At 37.5% G+C, this 21,112-nt stretch overlaps 2 protein-coding genes across 4 annotated transcripts in view; both read left to right on the forward strand.

Annotated features, from left to right (window-relative positions):
- The first annotated feature begins 10,966 nt into the window (after positions 1-10,966).
- On the forward strand, positions 10,967-13,511 carry LOC116297551 (uncharacterized). The gene is made up of 4 exons (XM_031705797.2): positions 10,967-11,177; positions 12,218-12,287; positions 12,397-12,442; positions 12,794-13,511. The coding sequence occupies exons 1-4, from the start codon at positions 11,024-11,026 to the stop codon at positions 13,067-13,069; spliced, it is 546 nt and encodes a 181-aa protein (XP_031561657.2). The 5' UTR covers positions 10,967-11,023; the 3' UTR covers positions 13,070-13,511.
- Positions 13,512-15,106: 1,595 nt separating this feature from the next.
- The window catches only part of LOC116297562 (uncharacterized), a 34,005-nt gene continuing 27,999 nt past the window's right edge, over positions 15,107-21,112 (forward strand). For 2 of the 3 annotated variants that reach the window (XR_016121513.1, XM_089038723.1), the window contains exons 1-3: positions 15,107-15,182; positions 17,746-17,828; positions 18,960-19,067. The gene's annotated coding sequence lies outside the window, so the exon portion shown is untranslated. Of the gene's footprint in view, positions 15,183-16,105; positions 16,182-17,745; positions 17,829-18,959; positions 19,068-21,112 lie in introns of all 3 variants that reach the window. The other variant, XM_089038724.1, reaches the window with a different exon arrangement.

A 21,112-nucleotide genomic window follows, 5' to 3' on the forward strand; every position in this document is an offset into this window, starting at 1 on the left:
GAAGAGTAGTTTCACACAAAGTGCTAAAATTCAAACGGCCAGGAAATTCCTTCTCAAATTAAAAACAATGATCGAAAAAAAGAATGGGGCTGGGAAAATGGGGCTGCTTCCTGATCACAGTATCTTAGGTCGGTCTTCGAGACCCCAGTAGTTTTATATTTGTAATCCGACGTATTCTTCGTTTTTTTTAATAGGCAACCTTTTCAAAGAGACGAGTGTCTTATTAAAGATTAAAATTTTTCGGAAGATTGGCACCAAATGATAGATGTAGAAATAAACAAAGTATTACGTCTTAGGTATTTGCGCGCACTTGCGAAAGACGGTGTGAGGACGCAAATCTGTAAAATTAAAGTGTGCTCTGGAGAAATCTAGAACCACAGACTTCTCCGGGCTTCAAAGCCAAATCGGCAAGTTCAAAGGCCACGCAGTAAAATAAAAACACTTGTACTGACAAAGCTAATCGATGTTGTAACTTCAAATCTGGAGAACGAATGCGAGACACGAAAGCCTTCGTTACTATACACGACAATACAACCCGGAGTGCCACACGAAAGTGGTATAAAAACTGATCCTTAAATAGATAAGAAAGTACTCAATTAGCGTTTAATTTAATTAAAGAATAATTGACATTTGTTTGTGTGAGGGATTCTGAGTCAACGGGCAAAGACGGGCATCGGGTTGAATCAAATACGCGCAACAATGGCTTGCCTTAATGATTGACCGGTAATATCGTTTTCAGACATCTTCAGATAAAAACAAAGTAGAGCTGTGGGTATGATTGAATGTGTTCCCTAATACTGGTAAAGATTATCCAGAGTACATACTCGGTGGTGATGGCCTGTATGACAGACGTATTCAGGCCAATGAGAACCGGCTTTAAGATTATAGTTGACCAACACAAACAAAATATATCGCCAAACACGATCATTTTGAATTTTTTTTATTCTAGCGGAATTCTTTGTGTCTGTTAGACAAACACATTTCGATTCAAGATAACTGAAATAATGTTATGTCTAAAGCTGACCGCCGCTTCTTGTTTCGTTTTCTGATTGCGTGCGAATTGCTACCCTTGAAGATGCGAATCTTGAACCCTTGGAAGCCGTCTATTCAAAAGCCCCCAATGGAGGAAGATCAGTGACTGAGTATCATACTCGCTTTATATGTATACATACCCTCATTTGATAACCTAATTACGCCATACACTTACCTAGATATTGTTAGCATAAGCGTATCGAACCCTCCTGGGTTGAAACCATCAATTCCACTCGTCTAAAACAACCGCTCTTCATTCAAAATAGAAATCACCTAGCTCAGCAGTTTCAGCAAGTAGACAACAATTATTGACATTCCTTTGTAGTTTTTCAAAGAAGTACAATATCGGTAGAATTCGTCTAAAGAAACGAGTGCCACTTGGAAGTTACATCAGCAGTCAATTTTCGACTGGTTAGTAGACAGTTAGGACTCCTTAGATCTACCACAAACATCCGACTTACTAAGCACAGAGACTCCGCACTTCACAGGAAGTAACGTACGAATGAACGTACAAGACCGCGGTGTTTAGTTTTACAGTCGTTCGCTTCCAATCCTGAGCCCACACGCGTGGTGCCTGATTATACCTTGGTGTGTTCTGCACAACTGGTCAAAACATCAACTCAGAGAATTGAGTCGCAGAGTATTGTGGTTCGTATAGTAATCTTGTCTCCCACGCAAGCTACTTATAATACAATATAGAGCAGAGAAAATGCCGCGGAATGAAGGGCAAGTTTCCGGTGCCCTTGTCACATGGACCATCTGACTTCCGGACAGGCCGCCGAGTGAGAGTGGCCCGATCGTGAGAAATCGATTTATATTTGGCCATGGTCGCATTGTAGATCTTTTTACACGAGCGAGCTATAGATCCAACTCTTTACTGTAAGATATCTATCATATATTTTAACATCCCTTCAAGATTTACAATTATTTTGGATTGAGAATTGACCAGTAGTTGTCTGTATCGAACGGAGACTATTACCCCCATTGCACTATGGATACTCTCAAATAACAGACATCTTGTCATACGATTTTGACTGTGATTCTCTGAGATAGTGATTTCAACGGTTTGTCTGGGAGCTTTTATGCTTAATGGTCTTTTTTCTCGTTGACCTTATGGGTTACGAATCCTAAACAGACTTAACCGAGCTTAATTAATCTGAGGTTGTGACTATTCGATGTCTGTCTGTCTGTCTGTACCATGACGCACTACTTGTACAAACTTATCAATACTGGCGCTACTATAAGCTGGAAAATATCTCATTTTTTGTGCGGTGGTTATTCAGGACCAGCTTTTCGAAAAAGAATGTAGTTTATAGCTTTCAAGGAAAATCTTTTGTACAAGTTATAGCACCGATTCAAAACCGTAAAAACTTGTCCCCGCAAAAACTGAATCACAAAAAATAATAACGTTCGATATTTTCCTTAACCAAATCTTCCGTTTGTCGAAAAAAGCAACTTTTCCTATTTGGAGGAAGATATTTGTTCAAGTCAATTAACTAAGAAAGTACGATTGAAATAAAGTTGAAGGAATTTGCAGAATTGCAAAGTCGTCGCCCAACCGCAGATGTAAATCCTATCAACTTCCAGGGCGTTTCTTTTTACAACTTCTGCCTCTGTTTTAAGGGCAGAATATGATGGAATATTTACTCTAAACCAATTTACAGCTCTCCCGGCTCGCCATGTGAATCGAGCAATATCCTTTAAGATAGCCGTGTTTTAACAGTTAAGGTTCAAGAAGGATTTACCCCCACTAGAAAGACAGATTCCCAAAGACGAGCAGACTCATTACTTCAACAGGTAAAGATCTCATATCTTCTGATGTTGGATCCATGTCATGTTTTGCAATCATATCAAGCTTATCTGATCGTAAAGATGGCTACGGGTGTCTCGTTAGGCTAGCGTTATGTAGGAATTAGTTTAGAGATCGTTTTTTATTGTCGTACTTAGTTCAATAAGAAAAAACATATATACGTGCAATGTATTTTTGCAAATCTACTGTTTCAATTCTTTTGTTTTCCTTTTCCCTTTCTGCATGAAAATGAAGTTTTTCTCCTTGACTGAGTTTTATTTTGTTAATGGCTTATTATTCCATGTTTTCTTTAGCTATTTTGATTGTTTGTTTGTCCGAATATTTACTTAGTGTTCGTTTTTCCCCCTTTTTCGGTAAATTGAGCTCAATGTCTCGGTTTATCTAGTCTTCTCGAATATTCTTTTGAATTTTTTTATTTTTCTTATCCATCCACCAAAAATTTAAACAGTTCTTAAAATCTCGCATAACTGTTACTAAAAATCATATTGGCGGATATCAAAAACGTAAGTAAAACACCGGCGTAGTTTTAATCTTGCATACATACAGTACTGATTCCTTGTCTCATTTACCATGTTGCGCGCTGTAATAATAAACACTATTCTTTGAAAAAGGCTGTAACATGTTTGCTATCAAGAATACATCTTACGAACGAGTGATCACATTTCATATTTTCAAAATCTTGGCTTTCTTCGGATCGGATACGTGCGAATTTTCCCGCCTTCTCCAGACCACCCAGGTTTTAATGGCTACATGTTATCATTACAAGAGGTTATCGCGGTACACTAGTTTACTTTCAGGTCAAATCAACCACTCAACGTGGAAACAACGACCATCCCAACCTGTGCTCACTATTGGCCAACGATAACTAAAGAAATTCGAGGGGGTGTATTGGTGCATGGGTGCATATGTTTCCGGCCTGATCATCAGGAACTGCGAGTGTGTCCTGGTTGGTGGTTTGTGGTGGTACATTGTGGTTCATGACTAAAGAAACCCTGGTTCTAGTTTCAAAAAGAAATGATGCTTTTAAATGACACCCTACCAAAACGAGTCTATCATCCTAGATTCGATAACTAACTGCATTTCACTGGTGATTCTCTAGCTAGAAGCATCTCCCCTTGAGAGGTGGGGTGGGGTTATTTTTTTTTTACCTTTGACCTTGTTTCTTCAGACTTCTATCCTTTTTAGTTTATCTTTCACAGTGCTTTCCAGCTCTCTCCGTGTCACCTCATGCAGTAGAGCGTGCCCACTAGATTGGGTTTTTTTTCAAACTTAGTGGATTCGTTTTGTCTTTTAGTGTCCAGCTTTCTCCTCTTGCCTTAGTGGAACGGCTTACGTCTGCCTATTTTTGACACATAATAAAAATAGTTCAGTTTGTTTTCGGGTTGTTTTTTCAGAGTTTTTCCTATTCTCCTTTGATCTTTTCCTGTGTCTAATTATTTTTGATTATTAATCACTAAAAAAACACCAATTTACACAGTTTAAAGTTTATGACAAATGCATGTGTAAGGATGCAGTTGATTGAATTTACTGAGAAATTGCATGGCTAATTTTACATAGTGTATCTATTTTTGTGATAGTGTAAAAACAATAAAGAATAGGCAGTAAATCCGATGTAGATTATTTTTTTAAGTATGTAAAAGATGATTCAAATAAACTTTACAATCTACAGCATGTAATATAGCAAATGTATTCAGTGATTATTCCCTCCGCCGTTGAATACTCACATGAGATAATACCACTTGTTCCATAAATGCATTAAATATCACTAATTGTCCACCTGCACAGAAAGCGCTACTCAGGCTTCATGTAATTCGCTACAGTATGTTATCAGCATCTTCAGCCAACAACGACATAATTTGGTTGTTGCCTCATGCCTTATAGAATAAACTTCGAGACCTAAATTTTAAAGACACCTGGTCATAAGTAACACTGGATTCGACTTCCTCATTGGTAGAAATCGGTAAAAAGTCAAGTGAGACAGCGCGGGAAACCAGAGTGTTCAGATCAACGAATACATCCATTCACTGTCATCTATTTCTTCGGGTAGAAATAAGAAACGCACAATTCCAAGGCCTCGAGGCTAATACCCTCGCAATCGCAAAAATTACGATTCATCTGGTTTTACTTAATCTTGGGTAAACTTGAGAAGGCCGTCTTTTGCTCAAAGCGTAGGGAAATATCAGGAATATTTCTGTTGGTGTTTGAATCACGTGAAGTCTCACGCTGATACATAGTTCTCATCCTTGTTGTGCGCAAATGCCTGTTCATCCTTTGGAAGCCATATTTGGCCCTGCCTCTTATTCTCCCCTGATGGAGTATTTCAACGGTTTCGATTTGAAGGTCAAGAGTATCAAGTTTGTGTTTAGCGGAATGTTAAAATTGACCCAATTTGGATGATGACAACAATAAGCGATTCCTGGCTGCGCCTTCCTTGTTGAATCACGATCTGTTCAAGTAGGCACAAAATCTGCTTTGAATTTTTTTCTCAGCATGAAAGCGCGTTTTTTTCGGTTTCGAAAATGCTTTGTCTGAAATTCCTGTTGATAATCGCTGACGGTTTCTCCGTATGTTGGCTCAATTACGCCTCACCAATAACACGACCCAGAAGCCACCTTAAGCGATGTCAGTCATCCGTGTTTCATCCTCTTGGCAAGGTTTAATGGTGACAAGGGACCATGAAAGATGGCTTCCTGTTTGCTAACTCCATGGCAAGGCAAAGCAACAAAACAAGCCATCAGCGCCCTTAGGCAACAACACCTAACACTCTTACCCCCGAAGGCTACACGCGCACTGAAACAGCCTCACGCAATGCAGCCCAAAAACCACTATGGCACAAGTGAGTGCACAGAGAAATCCTGGCCCAAAGAAGATTATTAAGCGGAAAGGATTTACTAATTGCGCTTGATGCGTACATTACACAACTGATGTTCTATGTGTCCCATAAGTACGTAGAGGCGTAAAGCAATCAATTTGAAATGCGGTTATCAGCAAGTGCATCTACAAGATATACCAGATGTTTGTCAGTTTCATCGGTGGTTTACTCAGTATTATGTATAATCTGGATACTACTTAGCGAATCTTGTCAACACTTAGGTTTGTCTTTGTTCTTGGTCTGGCTACTCAAACGAATTAGTTTAGATGTTTCTTCAAAACCGCAAAGTTTACAGATTAGGGGGAGGGAGGGAAAATTTGACTGATTGATTTATCAGTTTTCCCACTGATATAGTGGGCCTAAGGGTATAAGCGGGACCGAAATAAAGTGTTGATTTTGGGGAGGGAGGAAAACGAGAAAATCCGCCGAGAAAAAAGCACACACAACAGAGAACCAACAAGCCGAAACCAGTATATTCCAGTTCACGTGTCCGCCGGGCAGTGAGTATGAAGCGACTAAGAAGTATACTTAGAGAGCGTGAATAAAACGGTTATACTAACACTGCAATATAGCATGCTTTACGGCCAGGAAAGAGAGAAAAGAAAGAAAAACAGATATCTCGCACACGACAGAAACAAAAACCGCACCAACAGTGAAACACAAACAATAAAACAACAACAAAACAAATTATTCTACACAACAAAATACTGAAACAATAACGACCTGCAACAGGACAACAGCAGCAATGACAACTGAAGTAATAAGCCAACTGAATGTATCAGGTTATAGACTGAAAGAATGTAAACAGCATGCCAGCTTTAGCTTGTAAGAATTAAACTCAGCTAAGCAAATTTTTGGACGACAATGATTAGGGAGTAAACTGGATAATAGATGGAAAATAGTCACACGACAACAGAGTGAACAACAACAATTACATTGGCACGCGGCAGCATTAACCGTACTGCATGCAACTTGGCCGAATCTCAACATGGCTCACTACAGATGCACGAAGTGCTTTGTCTAATATATAATTGTAAAAACTTTAGAATAATCACTGTCTTAGTGCAGTTTGCGAGTGCTAATTGCAGTCCAGTACATTATCATTAACATCAACCTAAGTTTTCCCACTAAAGAACAAACGAGGTTTCTTGCGGCTTTAATGTTATATAAAATGACTGTGAGCGTCACACCGAGAGGTTCATTTCTCATTTTTACTTAATCTTACCCGGTCATATGTGTATATAACTAATCACCTTGACATTTTGCGTTCATAACAAACATACTAACCTCAATCAAGGAATATATGTACAATCTAGCCTGGAGTTTCGCCTGGAGTTCTAGTACTTTGTGCGTCTAGCATTGATGTGAACTCGTCAAATCTTCCTCTTGTCATCCACTTCAGCTGGATTATTCTGATTTCAAAAGATAAGATTTCAATCCAAGAACATGTTTTCTCTACTAAACTGTCGGCGTTCTTAGTGCTTTTAAGACACAATTAGTTTTCTTTCAAGGTGAAACTCAAACCGTTGCAGGAGCGCTTAGTGTACATAAAATTTACATCATAAAACGATCCTGAATTTGATTGGTTTGGCTCGCAGCTGGGGGTGTATTTGATCATCCATTATTTATCGTCAATAATTGTCAATTATTATCAATCAATCTGTATAGGTCGTTCAAGGGAACTTGTTAAATGAGACTGCCTTGCTATGCGTCATAGATCATCGCCAATTTTACCATGTAACGATGAAAGCAGCTGATTCAATTTCGTTTCTATTTAAATCCAATCAGTCGGTGTTGTGTCAAAAAGGCGGGAAATTGCCGCGTTTGCTCTTAAGAATATGTCGAATGAAACAGCATGAGTGATAAAACATGTGTTTTTGTGTTGGATTTATTCAATGTATAATGGATTGTGACATTTGATAGGTCATTGTAATAACATTCAATAAGTAGGGTAAAAATAACTTTCTTTCCTTGTATTATAATGTGCTAGAAGTTTAATCCAAGGCTAAGATAGAACAAAAGAATGCGCACTATCTCACCAAGGGAATGAGTAGAATGTCGCTGGAGCCTTCAAGCTCACAATCTTTAGTGACAGACCAAAGCTGCGTTTAACGCGGTACTGGACGAATTTTTAACAGGCCAAAAGTCGTACGTCACACGCGACCGAGCTATCCGAACAAACATTCGTACGCCGGCCTAGCAAAGTAAAGAGACCGCGGTTCCGTGTAAACACTATGTACAGGTCAAATGTTTGACCGGTTAAAGATTCGTCCGGTACCGTGTAAACGCAGCATAAGTAAGAAACGAATCTTAATATTGGCGAAGTTTGGGCACGACACTAATAAAGGGCGCAAATATACCCAAGGTGCGCTTTTACCGTATAGGTCAACAGAAATAATTAGATATAGGAATGAAATCGTCTCAAATATTTATAAATGCAGTTGCAAGGCGTTTTTGGAATAAAGCCATTCAAACCGCTATGCCTTGAGTAGTGAACAAAGAAGGATGATGGGACAGACTGGGGAATTTGTGTCTCATGGTTGCTTTAGATCTTGCCATTTCTTAATGGACCCCATGTACTAATTCTCAATCTGGGGGTGAAATCGAAGGAATTCCATTCTCTTGGGGATTAAATTGGGGATTAATTCCCAGGTATGATTTAGTGTAAGGTAAAAACCCCCCAACCACCCCTCCCTCGTGTATGATCACCTCTCATTATCACCCCTCACTCCTATGTTGAAGCCACCCAAAATCCCATAAATCCCAGTGCTTGTTCGAACACTGATTCACTCATTTCAAGTATCATTATTTCCCTGCAGGGCGCATGTCAGTACCACGGTAATCTTGCACTAAATACGCATAACAAGGCTCAGAAACACCCACTAAACACGATATCACATTTCCTATGATAGAGTAATAATATTTATGGTATTTGACATTAAGCTAACCTGAAAAAGCAATCACGCTAGCCTTTGTAATCATGTCATAGCATGAATTGAACGACAGATGAGGGAAATGGACGGAAAGGTCCGTCCCCACATGGCACGAGAATTGCAACTCCGGGCCCACCCTACACACCTCATCTATAATGGACCTAATGGATTAATTCTATTAAGGCTTCATGACCAAATACCAACTAGACGTGACATAACGAGGTGCCAAAACAAGCAAAACATCTATGATTCTCCTTTCTTGGTCATTAGGATGGCAAATTCTGGACTTCTATTTACACATGCCGGAAGTGAAAATTACGATAGGTTAAATCTACCTCATCGTGCTGTCTGGTTTATTTGACAACATTCGCCTAGTAACAACCCAAAAGCAGTTTGTATAGCGATTGCGGAAATAGGAATGCCATTCCTATATTCCATTCCTCGGATCAAGTACTGACTCTAATATTGGGCAATATAAACTGCTGGGATATCTTTAATGGTATTATTTCAGTCTTTCTTTTCTGACATCTTTTTGTTAGTTCTTTATTTGTGCTGATGTTTTTCTTTGCGGAAATAGGAATGATCGAGTACTGACTCTAATATTAGGCAATATAAACTGCAGGGATATCTTTAATGGTATAATTTCCGAGTCTTTCGTTCCTTGCGTCTTTTTGTTATTTCTTTATTTGTGGTGATGTCTTTCTTTCTTTCTTTTTAAAAATTTTTTTGGAAGACAGTGCGTTTTCACTTCTCAGAAGTTATTCTTGCAAAGATCACTTTGTTTTTGTTTTCCTTTCTTTTCTTTCGTTCTTTCTTCCTATTTCTCCATAGTAATTTATATATTTTAATTTATTTTATTTTATTTATTTTTTTATTTTTTCTTCTTCTTTCTTTTATTTCCAATTTCTTCCTTTCAGGGGGAGGGGTGTTTTCCCCATCCTCTACGCACAACATCCCTATCCTTGTCATTTATATTTTACACACGATTCCATGCTGTTATTGAAAATATTTCAATACCTGTCACGTTTTCCGGTTTGTGCCTTATTACTTCAACGAGGATGTTATAAGTTAGACTAATCATTTTCCGGAGGTCGGACGATGTTACAGTTACCGGAAACCATGCCAGCCTCATTTAGTATGACTTAAACCGTTACCGATAGCCACCGGGAGCCCGAGCTCCATATCCGAACTAAAGTCTTTCCTATTTCTGTCAGTTTGGAATTTTGTCCAACATCTTGCATGCTTTAAATTTCAAGGCCATGACGAAGCTAGTCAGAAAACGAAAACGTAGAGAGGAGGGGAGAGGAAGATAAGGTATATAAATAGAGTCATAACCCGTTCATTTTCTCGAGCTCCGGAAAGAAAATATTGTTAGAAATGACACATCATAGAGGTATTTGAAACAGCTGCACAGCTAGCGCCATGCATTCCATAACAAAATCTTTGAATCAAAAAATCGATGGATTCAAACTAACACTGAAAATTATTACTGAGCCACATCTGGTTTATATAACTCTTTTATATTAATGTATTTCCTTATCAATAATCATATGTTAAATTCATAAACTTGAAATACCTTAAAATAGGTGCTGAAATGATAATATTAATAATGTATTTACTTCTATCAATGAAACTAGCTTTATAGTAGCCTGATGGCTTATGTTGGAGGATATAACAAAATGATTCATTGAAAATTAAGTTCCTCCAACATGGCCGCCGTGAAAACCATCAATATATTTTCTCTTAAAGTTTATTGGTATCAATAAATGCGTGGAACTGAATTTTTTAGACTGAAAAATAGTCTTCAATCATTGAATGAATATTCAAGATCGTAAACTATTTTTTTTTGACAAAACTAAATACAGGTAAGTTTTTCATGACACTTCAACACGAATCGATTTTGAAGAATTCTTACCTGGAATCACCACTGTTTCCTCTGCAGCAACAAAATAAACTTCCATCCCAAAACAGGACAGTCCAACAACGGAAGCACTGACGATACCACCAACAGAGTTAAATAAAACATCCGTTAGCTGAGGTCGTAGTGGTGAAGTTATAAACGATTGTTCGGGAAGGATTGTTGATGTGATGGGCTGCAGACAGGTTGGGCTGCAGATAAGATTCGAAAGGAACAGCCCAGAAGAAATTTCTATTTGAGAGAAAAAACTGGAAGAGATTCGCCCAAATATTTGTTGAATTCATATTGTTTATAATAATGAAAGTATTTTGGGTGCTTTATAAATAAATTATGGTTATTTGGTGGAGATTTTGAACTGTTTGTTCACATGATTTTCCGGAACTCCACAGTAACACTTTCGCGCCATTTTCGCGCGCGTTCTTGTACAGCGGATTATGATCACGTGATTTCTGTTCAAGATGGCAGACAAGTTGCAGAAATCATTCAAACTGCCTTCATGGATTGCGTTCTGGCTTGCCCTGTCTTCTGTTATTTGCACAATAGATGCTCTCTTCGTTCTTCTCAGGCCTCGTACCCTGCCTGGAGGCGACCTGAATTATCTTGTGCGACCCTGTGAGTATTTTGTCATGCAAGCAATGCAAAAGTTCTAAAATGTACATGTACACCTTTTGCTGTTCATTAGCAGAAAAGATACTTTCATTTATGCCAAGAGTTATATCAATAACGTGAATATGTATTCATTTACTCTACAATACATTTCATTAGTGTGGATCGAACTTTCAATTACGATATTTCAATATGTATGGATATTCAATAGCATTAATTGACAAACAAAAGTTCGTTCAGACACTGTGGGCGGAAACTGTTTAGTCATTTACATCAAACTAAAATTCAATAACACCAATCAACAAGCTATTGCATTTATTGGCAAGCATTCATAAAGAACAGAAAATTCATTAGCGCAATTATCATAAACATTGACAATCTATTGAGCGAATACAAAACCATTATCATGAATGTAACATTCTCTTGTGTGGCTTGACATGAATAGCATGTTTTAATAAATGATAAGAGAAAAAAGTCAATCAATGGCGCCTTCTTTGAAATACTTCGCCTCGAAATACTTGTAGTTTTTTTCTGCATATCTAAGTTTTCAACAAAATTATTAGCTGTTGTATTATGCAGAAAACAATCCAATGGAACGTAACATAAAGGGTCGACCTATAAATGCCTTGGTGGGGGTATGTGATGGGGGAGAAAAAAATAGGGGATGCTCCCTTTAAACATAATTCTCATATCCATTTTAAGCATGAAAAAAACATCTTTATAATTTTACTGTACCAATAATATTGCAAAGCAGGTGTGTTTGTTAACAGGGGTGCAGAGGGGGTGGGGCAGGGGGGCCACAGCCCTCCCACTTTTTCCTATACTAATGATTTTGATTCCTCTGTTAGTTCCTAAACTGACGAGGGAGGAAGATTGTACTTAATTATGAATTTTCCTAGCCCCCTTCCTCTAGCCCCAGGGATAAATAATGAATAATTATTATTTATGCTCCCTTAATGCTGGTTTTATTTATAATGTTTTATATTCATTTTGGTCATAAAACATTTAGTTCAAGTCTCTATGACTCTTGCAAATATCATTTTTAGACAATCTTTACATTGAAATTGACAAGCGATATATAGACCTGAAGGATGGCTTTGTTATTGGTCAAAGCTGGTAAGTATCTATTATCCTATTATTAATTTTATATATAATTATTATTCTATTATTTTTAATTGGTTTTGATGATGCAATTCATTATGTTAATTAACCACTTTTTCACTAGGATGAATCTAGTTGAAGTTTTCTTCAATACTATTACACTTATTTTGGTAAGAACATTTCTTGTTATCATACCATATCATATCCTATTGGGTTGATTCAGAATTTTGCCTAGGGGTGTTTAAACTGTCGATTTTGCAGTTTAAAGAGTACAGACAATCCCCTTCCCCCCCCCCTTGATTAAAGTTTAAAGAGTACAAACAATCCAACAATCCCCCTCCCTCCCCCCACCTCCCCTCACATTCCTCTAGAGCTGCCCCTGCATATATAGAAATTAATAGTCATCCCTGGCTAACTAAAATCTTTAGTTCATGACAAATATTCAATGGTTTGTGAGTTTATACATATATTTTGCATAAGATTAGGAACTTATAATAAATCTTTTGACTTTTCTCTCTTAGAATGCCCAGAGTTCTGTTCATAGTGTAGCAATGGCACTTATTGTTTCAACAATGACGTGTTCCAAGACAGTGCTATATTTCGTCATCTCATCCAAGTTGTGCCATGGTGATGAGTTTATTGCCCAAACATCGTGGTCAGAACACTTGTTGTTTTACATCATTCCTAATGGCACATGGATTTTAATGCCTTTATTATGCATTATTACATTGTTATTAAAGATAAGTCATGCTATAGAAATAAGTAACCTTGCATCAAAACAAAAAAAGACAAAATGATTCATTAATAGTTACAATCTGATTTACTTTGAGCTTATTTCCTTTGTGTTCCTGCTTACTACAATAATTAGAAATTATCCTTACATGTTATCATAGAGTACACACCATATAATAATCTGTGAAACAAAAGCAAAGATGTTTTATCTATTGCAGCTATCTCGTTGCTATTTTATACAAAAGAGTGGATATTACTGGAGCAGAACATTGGGAACTAAAGCAAATACCTGTGCGCATCTTTCTTTTGTTCATGCCTGAGTGAATTCTTAGCTTTTTTACATACTAAATCGTTGATGACTAAACACTTTTAGTTAAGTCCTAAATGGGTAGTAGTTGTTTCACAGGTATGTGGTGTGCATGTGGTCTTTCCACTTTTTTCAGTGACAATATATTATTATTGTACCATTTCTGTGCAACATGCCATAAAATCCTGGTTATGAACCTTGAGTTTTTGCATATTCATAAGGGCAATTCACCATTTCAGGGGCAGCTGTCATGTCATGAACACTTTGTTGGATTGTGTTATGGTCACCAAAAAGTTTGGACATCGTTCTCAGATTCCCATACAAATTCAAATTTAGATAGATTTCTTTAGTTAGCTCTCTTAACAGCAATAAGAGAAGCTTCAATCAAGTTAGAAAAATGATATTTTACTTGTATTTAGAGAACTAACTAAACAAACCAAGTAAATAGTTCATTTAAAGTCAGTACATTTATACGGAAATCCAAGAACAATGTATGAACTTCTTGCTGACTGTAAAACAACCCTACACAATTTATACCACGCGACGGCTAGCGCCTATCACCAGGAGGGCTTATATTCAGGGGGCTAATCACATGAAGAAAAGAGTTTAGGATAAAGAGGGAACATTTATTTTTTTCCTAGTCAATCTTTCAATATAATGTGCATCAATGAAATGAACACAGGATTCCAGATCTGGGCTTAAAACCAGGAGGGCTTATAACTGGAAGGACATTTGCCTTTTGCTCATATTAACCAGGAGTGCTTATAACAGGCGGGCTTATAACCTGAATCCCCAGGGGGGGTACTCCCATATATGGACTATACGGGGATGATCCGCTGAACAGGGTATGGTTTTTCAAGCTTCTTGTCATAAACAGGGTATGCAATTTCACTCAAGTTCCAATTTTTTTCCTGAGTTTCCTGTCATACTCAGGGTTTCTACTTTCGTATTGACCGAAACTGGTTACTATGGTCTTCAAAAAGCTATACGCAAGCTACCCAAATCCTGGCAGAGTACCCCCCGGGCCTGAATCTCACAGTGTCTGTTTTTAGCGCACATTCCACAAAAAAACTTGGCAGACTAATTGTCCTAACTTACAATAACTTGTGGGGAAAGTGCAGTTAGATTGAACGAAATTCGCTCAGAGTGAAGCTAAGAACAACCAAAACACGCTGTAGAAGTTTCAGTGGATTTTATTGAAATTCAATGAACGAAAATAAAGATTTATGAAGTCCCATATATTCTATAGTAAATCAGTACAATGTATACGCTTGGGCTACCTGTGGTACGTACTACGGTATTTTGCCGTTCATACGTTGTATAGCTCCTAACAGACTCGGCTTCATTTTCAATCCATATCATTATATTTAAACATTAATTCTGTATACGGATACTCATGGTTAACTTTAAACAAAATTCCCTGACTTTTCCCTGACTTTAGGTGAAAATGCATATTAACACAGGGGCGGCGGAAGCTAACAATCTTTGGGGGGGGCACTGCAAAAATCTTTGGGGGGGCACTGAAGATTATATTTAACGCTATGTGATAATGACAATATTTTGTTTGATTGCAGACGCATGCGCCGTAAGACAATGACTAAGAACCAATATTTTTGGGGGGCCAGGCCCCCCCGGTTCCGCCGCCCCTGTAACAGCAACAGATTCCTAGAATCCATCAACTTCCCATATTTCTTGTCCAGGCTCATCCTTCCGAGAAACTCGCATCTTAGTCTTGTGATAGCTCCTTATATGGGCATGATAGGTGACTAATGGGTGGGAACAAAGTATAAAAGTCTAAATATCTTGAAAATAGTTTAGTTGATCGAAACGGCTTCTCAACTTTAATGCAAGTTAATACTACACTATACCAGGTACGTCTTATATCAAAACTAGTGATATGAGTTTTAAAATGCTTTCATTTGTATATCACGACATTGAAAGGCGAAACTGACGGATTCTCGTCTCTTGGGTTATTAGTTTCGATACGTAGTGTTAAAACAAACTATTAGGCATAGAGGGAAGATTTTTGTTCCGATAATTTTGGTAGAATTGTTGTTTTTGGGCTTAAGGTGATTCCCGGATTTAGTATTCCATGGTATTTTCTCCTAGCCACCCTGCTCGTGCTCTCCGTTTTAGTTAAGAGTTAAGAGCAAAAGATTCTTAGAAATAATCAATCGTTTTTGTTTTCTCTTTGTTTAGGGAAGGTACGTTCTTTATTGGGGGGAGGGGGGAAGAGGGGAATACGGAGTAAACTTTTTAAAAAATGGTTGAAGCCCTCCCCATTTCATTCAGTAAGAAATTTATGACCTTCCTATTATAGAGTCAATAATGAAACCGCTTTCGTCAGAATAAAAAGGTTTGACCGGCTCCGTAAAAGCTCAAATTTTTACTGATGACCTTCCCATCTGAAGTCCCAGCCCTGCCTCCTCCTCCAATAAAAACCGTACCTTTCCTTATGAACGTTAGAATTCCTATATTTCCAACGTAGATAGAATATCCAAAACTTGGAAATCCAGTATGACATAGAACGATTCCTAGAAATGATCAACCCTCCCCCCCCCCCCCCGTCCCTTTCATTAACATAAACTTCTGGCTTCCTATATTTCGTGGAATATAAGAATCTTGGAAATCCAGTATGACAGCAAAATTTTTAATTCCTAGCGGATTCCTAGCCCCTAGCGGATTCCTAGAAATTATCAACGTTTTTCTTTTCTTTTGAGAACATTGAACTTCCTATATTGTATGAAATATTCGAAGCTCGGGAATGCACATTTACCAGAAAAATTATCCAAAGACTCTTTCAGCATAATAGCAAAAGATTCCTAGGAATCCAAGACTCCAAGAAAAAGGTAGCAAGCTCGAATATGCCGGTAAGGTGTTTCAGTTTTCACTAGAGTGGTTCCGCCGTATCTTCTTACTTGTCAAAATTTCAGCGCGACGGCAACATTTCGTCAGTTTGCTTATAGCTACGAAATTTTCCGATATAACGAACAGTCATTGGTTGAAAGATGACCGACCAAGTGACACCATAGCTAAATCTAAATGTATCCCGACAATGTCAAATCCTATGATCTACGTTCTTTTACTCTTTACCGTCTTCACTTAGATATTTCTAATTGATCTTCTTTTAAAACTAATCTTAAAACTCATTTATTTAAAATAGCTTTTTCTTTCTAATTTAATTTAGCGCTTAGTTCAGACTTGTATGAGCGCTTTACAAGCTTTTCTATTATTTCTATTATTATATCATCATCAGAACGTGAAAAAAGCTAGTGGCGTGATATTTTGCGCCAATCACAAACAACGAAGCGGAAGGAAGTATTTTGCTGGAATTTTCAGTATAGATCAATCTGGAAGCGGAAAAACAAAACCCAAAATAAAAACCCAGAGATTTTCCAGTGTTTCTACAGAGAAATACAGACTTTTAATTGAGAAAAAGAATTCGCACGAACAAAAAAGCGGCTAAAAATGCTGTTGTTACTCTCCTCGCTTTTTGTTAGGGGAAATACCGTATGTGAGTTGTATTCGTAAAATCATTTGTCAGCTTTCATGCATTTAGCTTGCTAAATTAAGTTCTTATTTCGTATTTCTTATACGCTTCGCGTATCCACGAGTTAAAAACTTATCGATCACCCCCCAAACCACCTCGAACATGAATAATCTTTCCGTCCATAAATCGTACTGGAATAAAGGCACCATTTTCTTCGCGTCGTTATTTCTTTCTTTGGTATTTTGAATGTAACGAACCGACAGCATGGTACGAATTTTACAACACTCACTCTGATTCGTCTATTGGTTACCAAGGTGTAGATGTCTTATCGTTGAGACCACAATCAAATCAATCCAACTATGGAAAGTTTCAAAAAAAGCCAATCAAAAAAATTTAGTATATAAAAACAGGATAGAAACACCTTAATTTTCGTTGCATTTGATTTAAGTTTGTCAATATGAAATCCTGTATATTGGGCCAACAGAGTGAAGGCATTAACGTTAAATAATAGTCAAATAGACACACAAGAATACAATGGAATTAGGGTCTACTGAAGTGTATTAGTCTAATATCTATTTCACGGGTTTAATAAAACATGCTAACATAGTCACTAACTCACTAACATACTCACACAACATTTTGGTAGGTTAGTTCATAGTTAATGGAGTAACTATGGTTAGTTGAAATGAAACCTCTGCAGTCTCGATCAGAAAAGCGGACATTGGTACAGCGCGACGCTCAAAAGTGTGACCACCGATATTCTATTCACATACCTTCTTCTCGGCCATTATCTTGTTTTATCTTATTTATGATCTAAACGCTCAGTTGGAGGATGGCGAGACAAAAGTATGCAAATTCATTATTGCTGGTTTTTGAGGCTTCCCGCTGTATAAACTTCTGCCCATTAAGAATCTTATGTAAATTTTCAACTTCTTTCTTAACAGAAAAAATTCATGAACAGCAACATGACTCCTGAACAGGAACTTAACGCACGCCATGGGATGAAACTTTACTAGTGCCATTTAAGGTAAATTATTTATCCCGAAAAAATTAGTTAGTGCCCCGGTGCAATGTTTGTGACTAAAAATAAATTTGCTATGTTTGCTCAAATTCTTCTATTTCACTGACGGCGCTCAAAAAATTGAAAACGATTTTTATTGCAGGGACGGCGGAACCGGGGGGGCTGTAGCCCCCCCACTTTTTGTGAAATTTTAATACATTTTCACTAAACTCAGCCCCCCCCCCCCCCACCTTGCCATACAATGTCACTATTGGGCCCCCCCAATCAAAAAACTGCTCCGCCGTCCCTGTATTGAAAAACAATTCGTCAAAGTTTCGATCCGAGGCTGTGACTACGGGCTCTCCATTTAGAAGTAATATAATTGAGCAGTAAAAGAATATTGCTAGGATCGTAATTCGGATATTTATTAGCATTAATACAGCTACTCAGTCGGCAGTATTCTGGCTTCAATCGCGTGGAAAATACGGCTTTCGGTCTCTAGTTAATGCATATACATAAATATATCGCTAAATACTACGCTGTAATAAAGCAATTTCGTAATTTCGTAATTTCGTAAACATGGATTTCAAGCCGAGAAGATAGCGATGATTTCGAAGCGATGATTTCTAAGAATTTTCAATGAACTTCATGAGCAATAGCTTGTTTTGGTTTACTCTTTATAATTCATCTACTCGAACAGTATTTCAAGAGTCAGAATTACGATAAGCGATAGAAACATCGTTATTCTCTTGAACTTGACAATATAGATATTCTTATAACCTATATTTATGTATTTATATTAACAAGTGCAACTAGTATCCACGAGTTCGATTCGCCAAAGGGCGGTTTGATTAGTTTTTTTTTACTATTTCACGGATATATGGTTTGCACTTTACCTGGTTAGTAATTGGCTACACGGTTAGTAAATGTTTCACGGAAATATTGCGTGCACTCTGATTTATATTAAATGGTTGAAATATGAGTATAAATGCATTATTAGATGTATTAGAGATGAAACATATTTCTTTTTTGGCGCACGTAGAAGATCACTGGGTGAACGTCTTCATACGTAATGTATTTGTTGTTCCAAAATTAGTCTTGCTTGTCATTTATATTATTCAAATATTGTGTATGACAATGAGAAATCTTCATCCGCAGACCATGTTCTCCAAGGACAGCAACGTAATTAAAAAAGAGAATTTTCCTACCAGTCAACGACCGTTTCAAAGAAAGAAGATAACAAAACTCATCAGTTTATAAACACAGGTAAACTCCTAAGCAACTCAGCAGTATGTAGGTAGAGGAGGATCCATGGCTATCCCCAGTCACCAAAAAAAAAAAAAATCACCAAAGATTGATGGCAGATTGTGAAAAAAAACAACACCATACATAAATAAAGCGTTAAAGAAATAAATCAAGTCATGAAATTTGAGTATGTTAAAGTTTTTGAATAGTGGCTCAGTGTGTTCTTGAAGGAAGAATAGGTGATGATCCTAATAATCTTCTTTTGCAAGGTTACACTACAATGCCATAAGTTAGAAAAGGATAAATCAAAGAATAGTAAAGCCGTATTAATGTCTTAATTTGGATATAATACCTATACTTTTCCTAATTTTAGCAGATATATGGTTTATTTGATGTTTAAATCTAAGGTTTGAGTCAAGAGAAATACCTAAATATTTAATGCACTTTTCTTGTTTGATTGGTTCCCTGTTTATGCATAAATTAATATTGCTAGAGAAAGATTTTTGATGAGGATGAAAAATAATGAAATTGGATTTGTCTATATTTATAGAAAGTCGATTTGCCCTCAAACAATTACTAATGAAAATGAGATGTTCATTGACTTTGCTTTCTAAAGCCACAAGGCTTTTATCAGAATATAATAAATTAGTGTCATCTGCAAAAAAGTGGTAATCAAATAATGAATTGGAACCATCATACACGTCACGAACATGGATTTTTATACTTCGATAGAGATTTGACGTCACGGGCATGCGCAACCAGATTCAATAGAAGCTCCCACACGTTGGATATTGCGTGCCAAGGCAAAGACAGGCACGTTAGTCAAAGATTTTTGTGGTTGACTATGGCCTTGATACGATGGCTACGATGGCCGAGGAGGGCCACTTCCGAGTTCCGACTTCTGAGTTTGACTACTTACAGTTATTACTCAAAATTGCTGTATAATTTGAAATATTTCTTCATAAGTCAACATTGTATCATGTTTAGGTGACACTATGCAACCTAAAATTTTAAAAAATAACTCGAAAACCTTAATAATTGTGATAGTATTTACCTTAATTCCGAGTGCAGAGTTCAAAGTTCAAAGTTCAAAGTTCCGTTATTTCACGATGATGCTTGTTGCACTCGTGTTGTTCTCATGTGTTTTACCAGCTTACACACCAGCTACGCAAGATGCTGGGTTAAATGTACAGGAACTAATTCGAGCTTACTTCCTTCAAGGTTATTCGAACTACGAAATATTGGGGTTTCTAGCTGCTGTTCACGGTGTTACGATGAGGCTTCGAACTGTAAAACGTTGGTTACAAAAAATGAATTTAAAAAGGGCTAATCGAAGAAACGAAGCCCGATTTGAAGACATTGTTGTTTTCAAATGAACTCGTAGAATTGTGTAAGAGTAGTGTTTCAGTTTGGGGTCTGTACAAGATCACTTCGACAAGTTTGACAGCTAAATACTAAAGTATCAGTCGAGCATTTTACTTTTAATTTACTTTTGCTCCCCTCCCCCCAACGCCTACTCGGAACACTTTTGTCCCGTCCCCCCACGCATACTCGAAACTCGGAACTCGGAACTCGGAAGTCGGAAGTCGGAAGTCGGAAGTCGAAAGTCGGAACTCGGGACTCGGAACTCGGGACTCGGAACTCGGAACTCGAAAGTCGGAAGTCGGAAGTCAGAGGTTATAAGTCGGAAGTGGCCCTCCTCGGCCATCGTACCTTGATGAGGCTCTAAGTCTTCATCTAAACTTGGATGCATACTTCACTTACTAAGTGGGGAAAAAAATCCTTAAAAGGGGCTAAATTCAAAAAATAACCACACAGAGCGAAAGAAGTGCTATTTCTCAATGATCGGGTAAAATTTCGAGGCTTTATTTCACGTTTAGATAATTTTATTGAAATTTTTGATGAATCCCCATACATTTTCTTATAACATGACACCACAGAAACCAAGCTTGGGCTACCTGTGATAGTATTCGAGTGGTCTTTACATAAAGACCACCTGTGTGTTTATATAAAATCACTTGAATACTAATAAAGAGAACTTTATCGGAAGGTCCATGCACGTGATG

This window comes from Actinia tenebrosa, unplaced genomic scaffold (genome assembly GCF_029948245.1).
Source record: "Actinia tenebrosa isolate PJP-AT-01 unplaced genomic scaffold, QUT_ActTen_1.0 PGA_scaffold6__47_contigs__length_16458017, whole genome shotgun sequence".
Lineage (NCBI taxonomy): Eukaryota > Metazoa > Cnidaria > Anthozoa > Actiniaria > Actiniidae > Actinia > Actinia tenebrosa.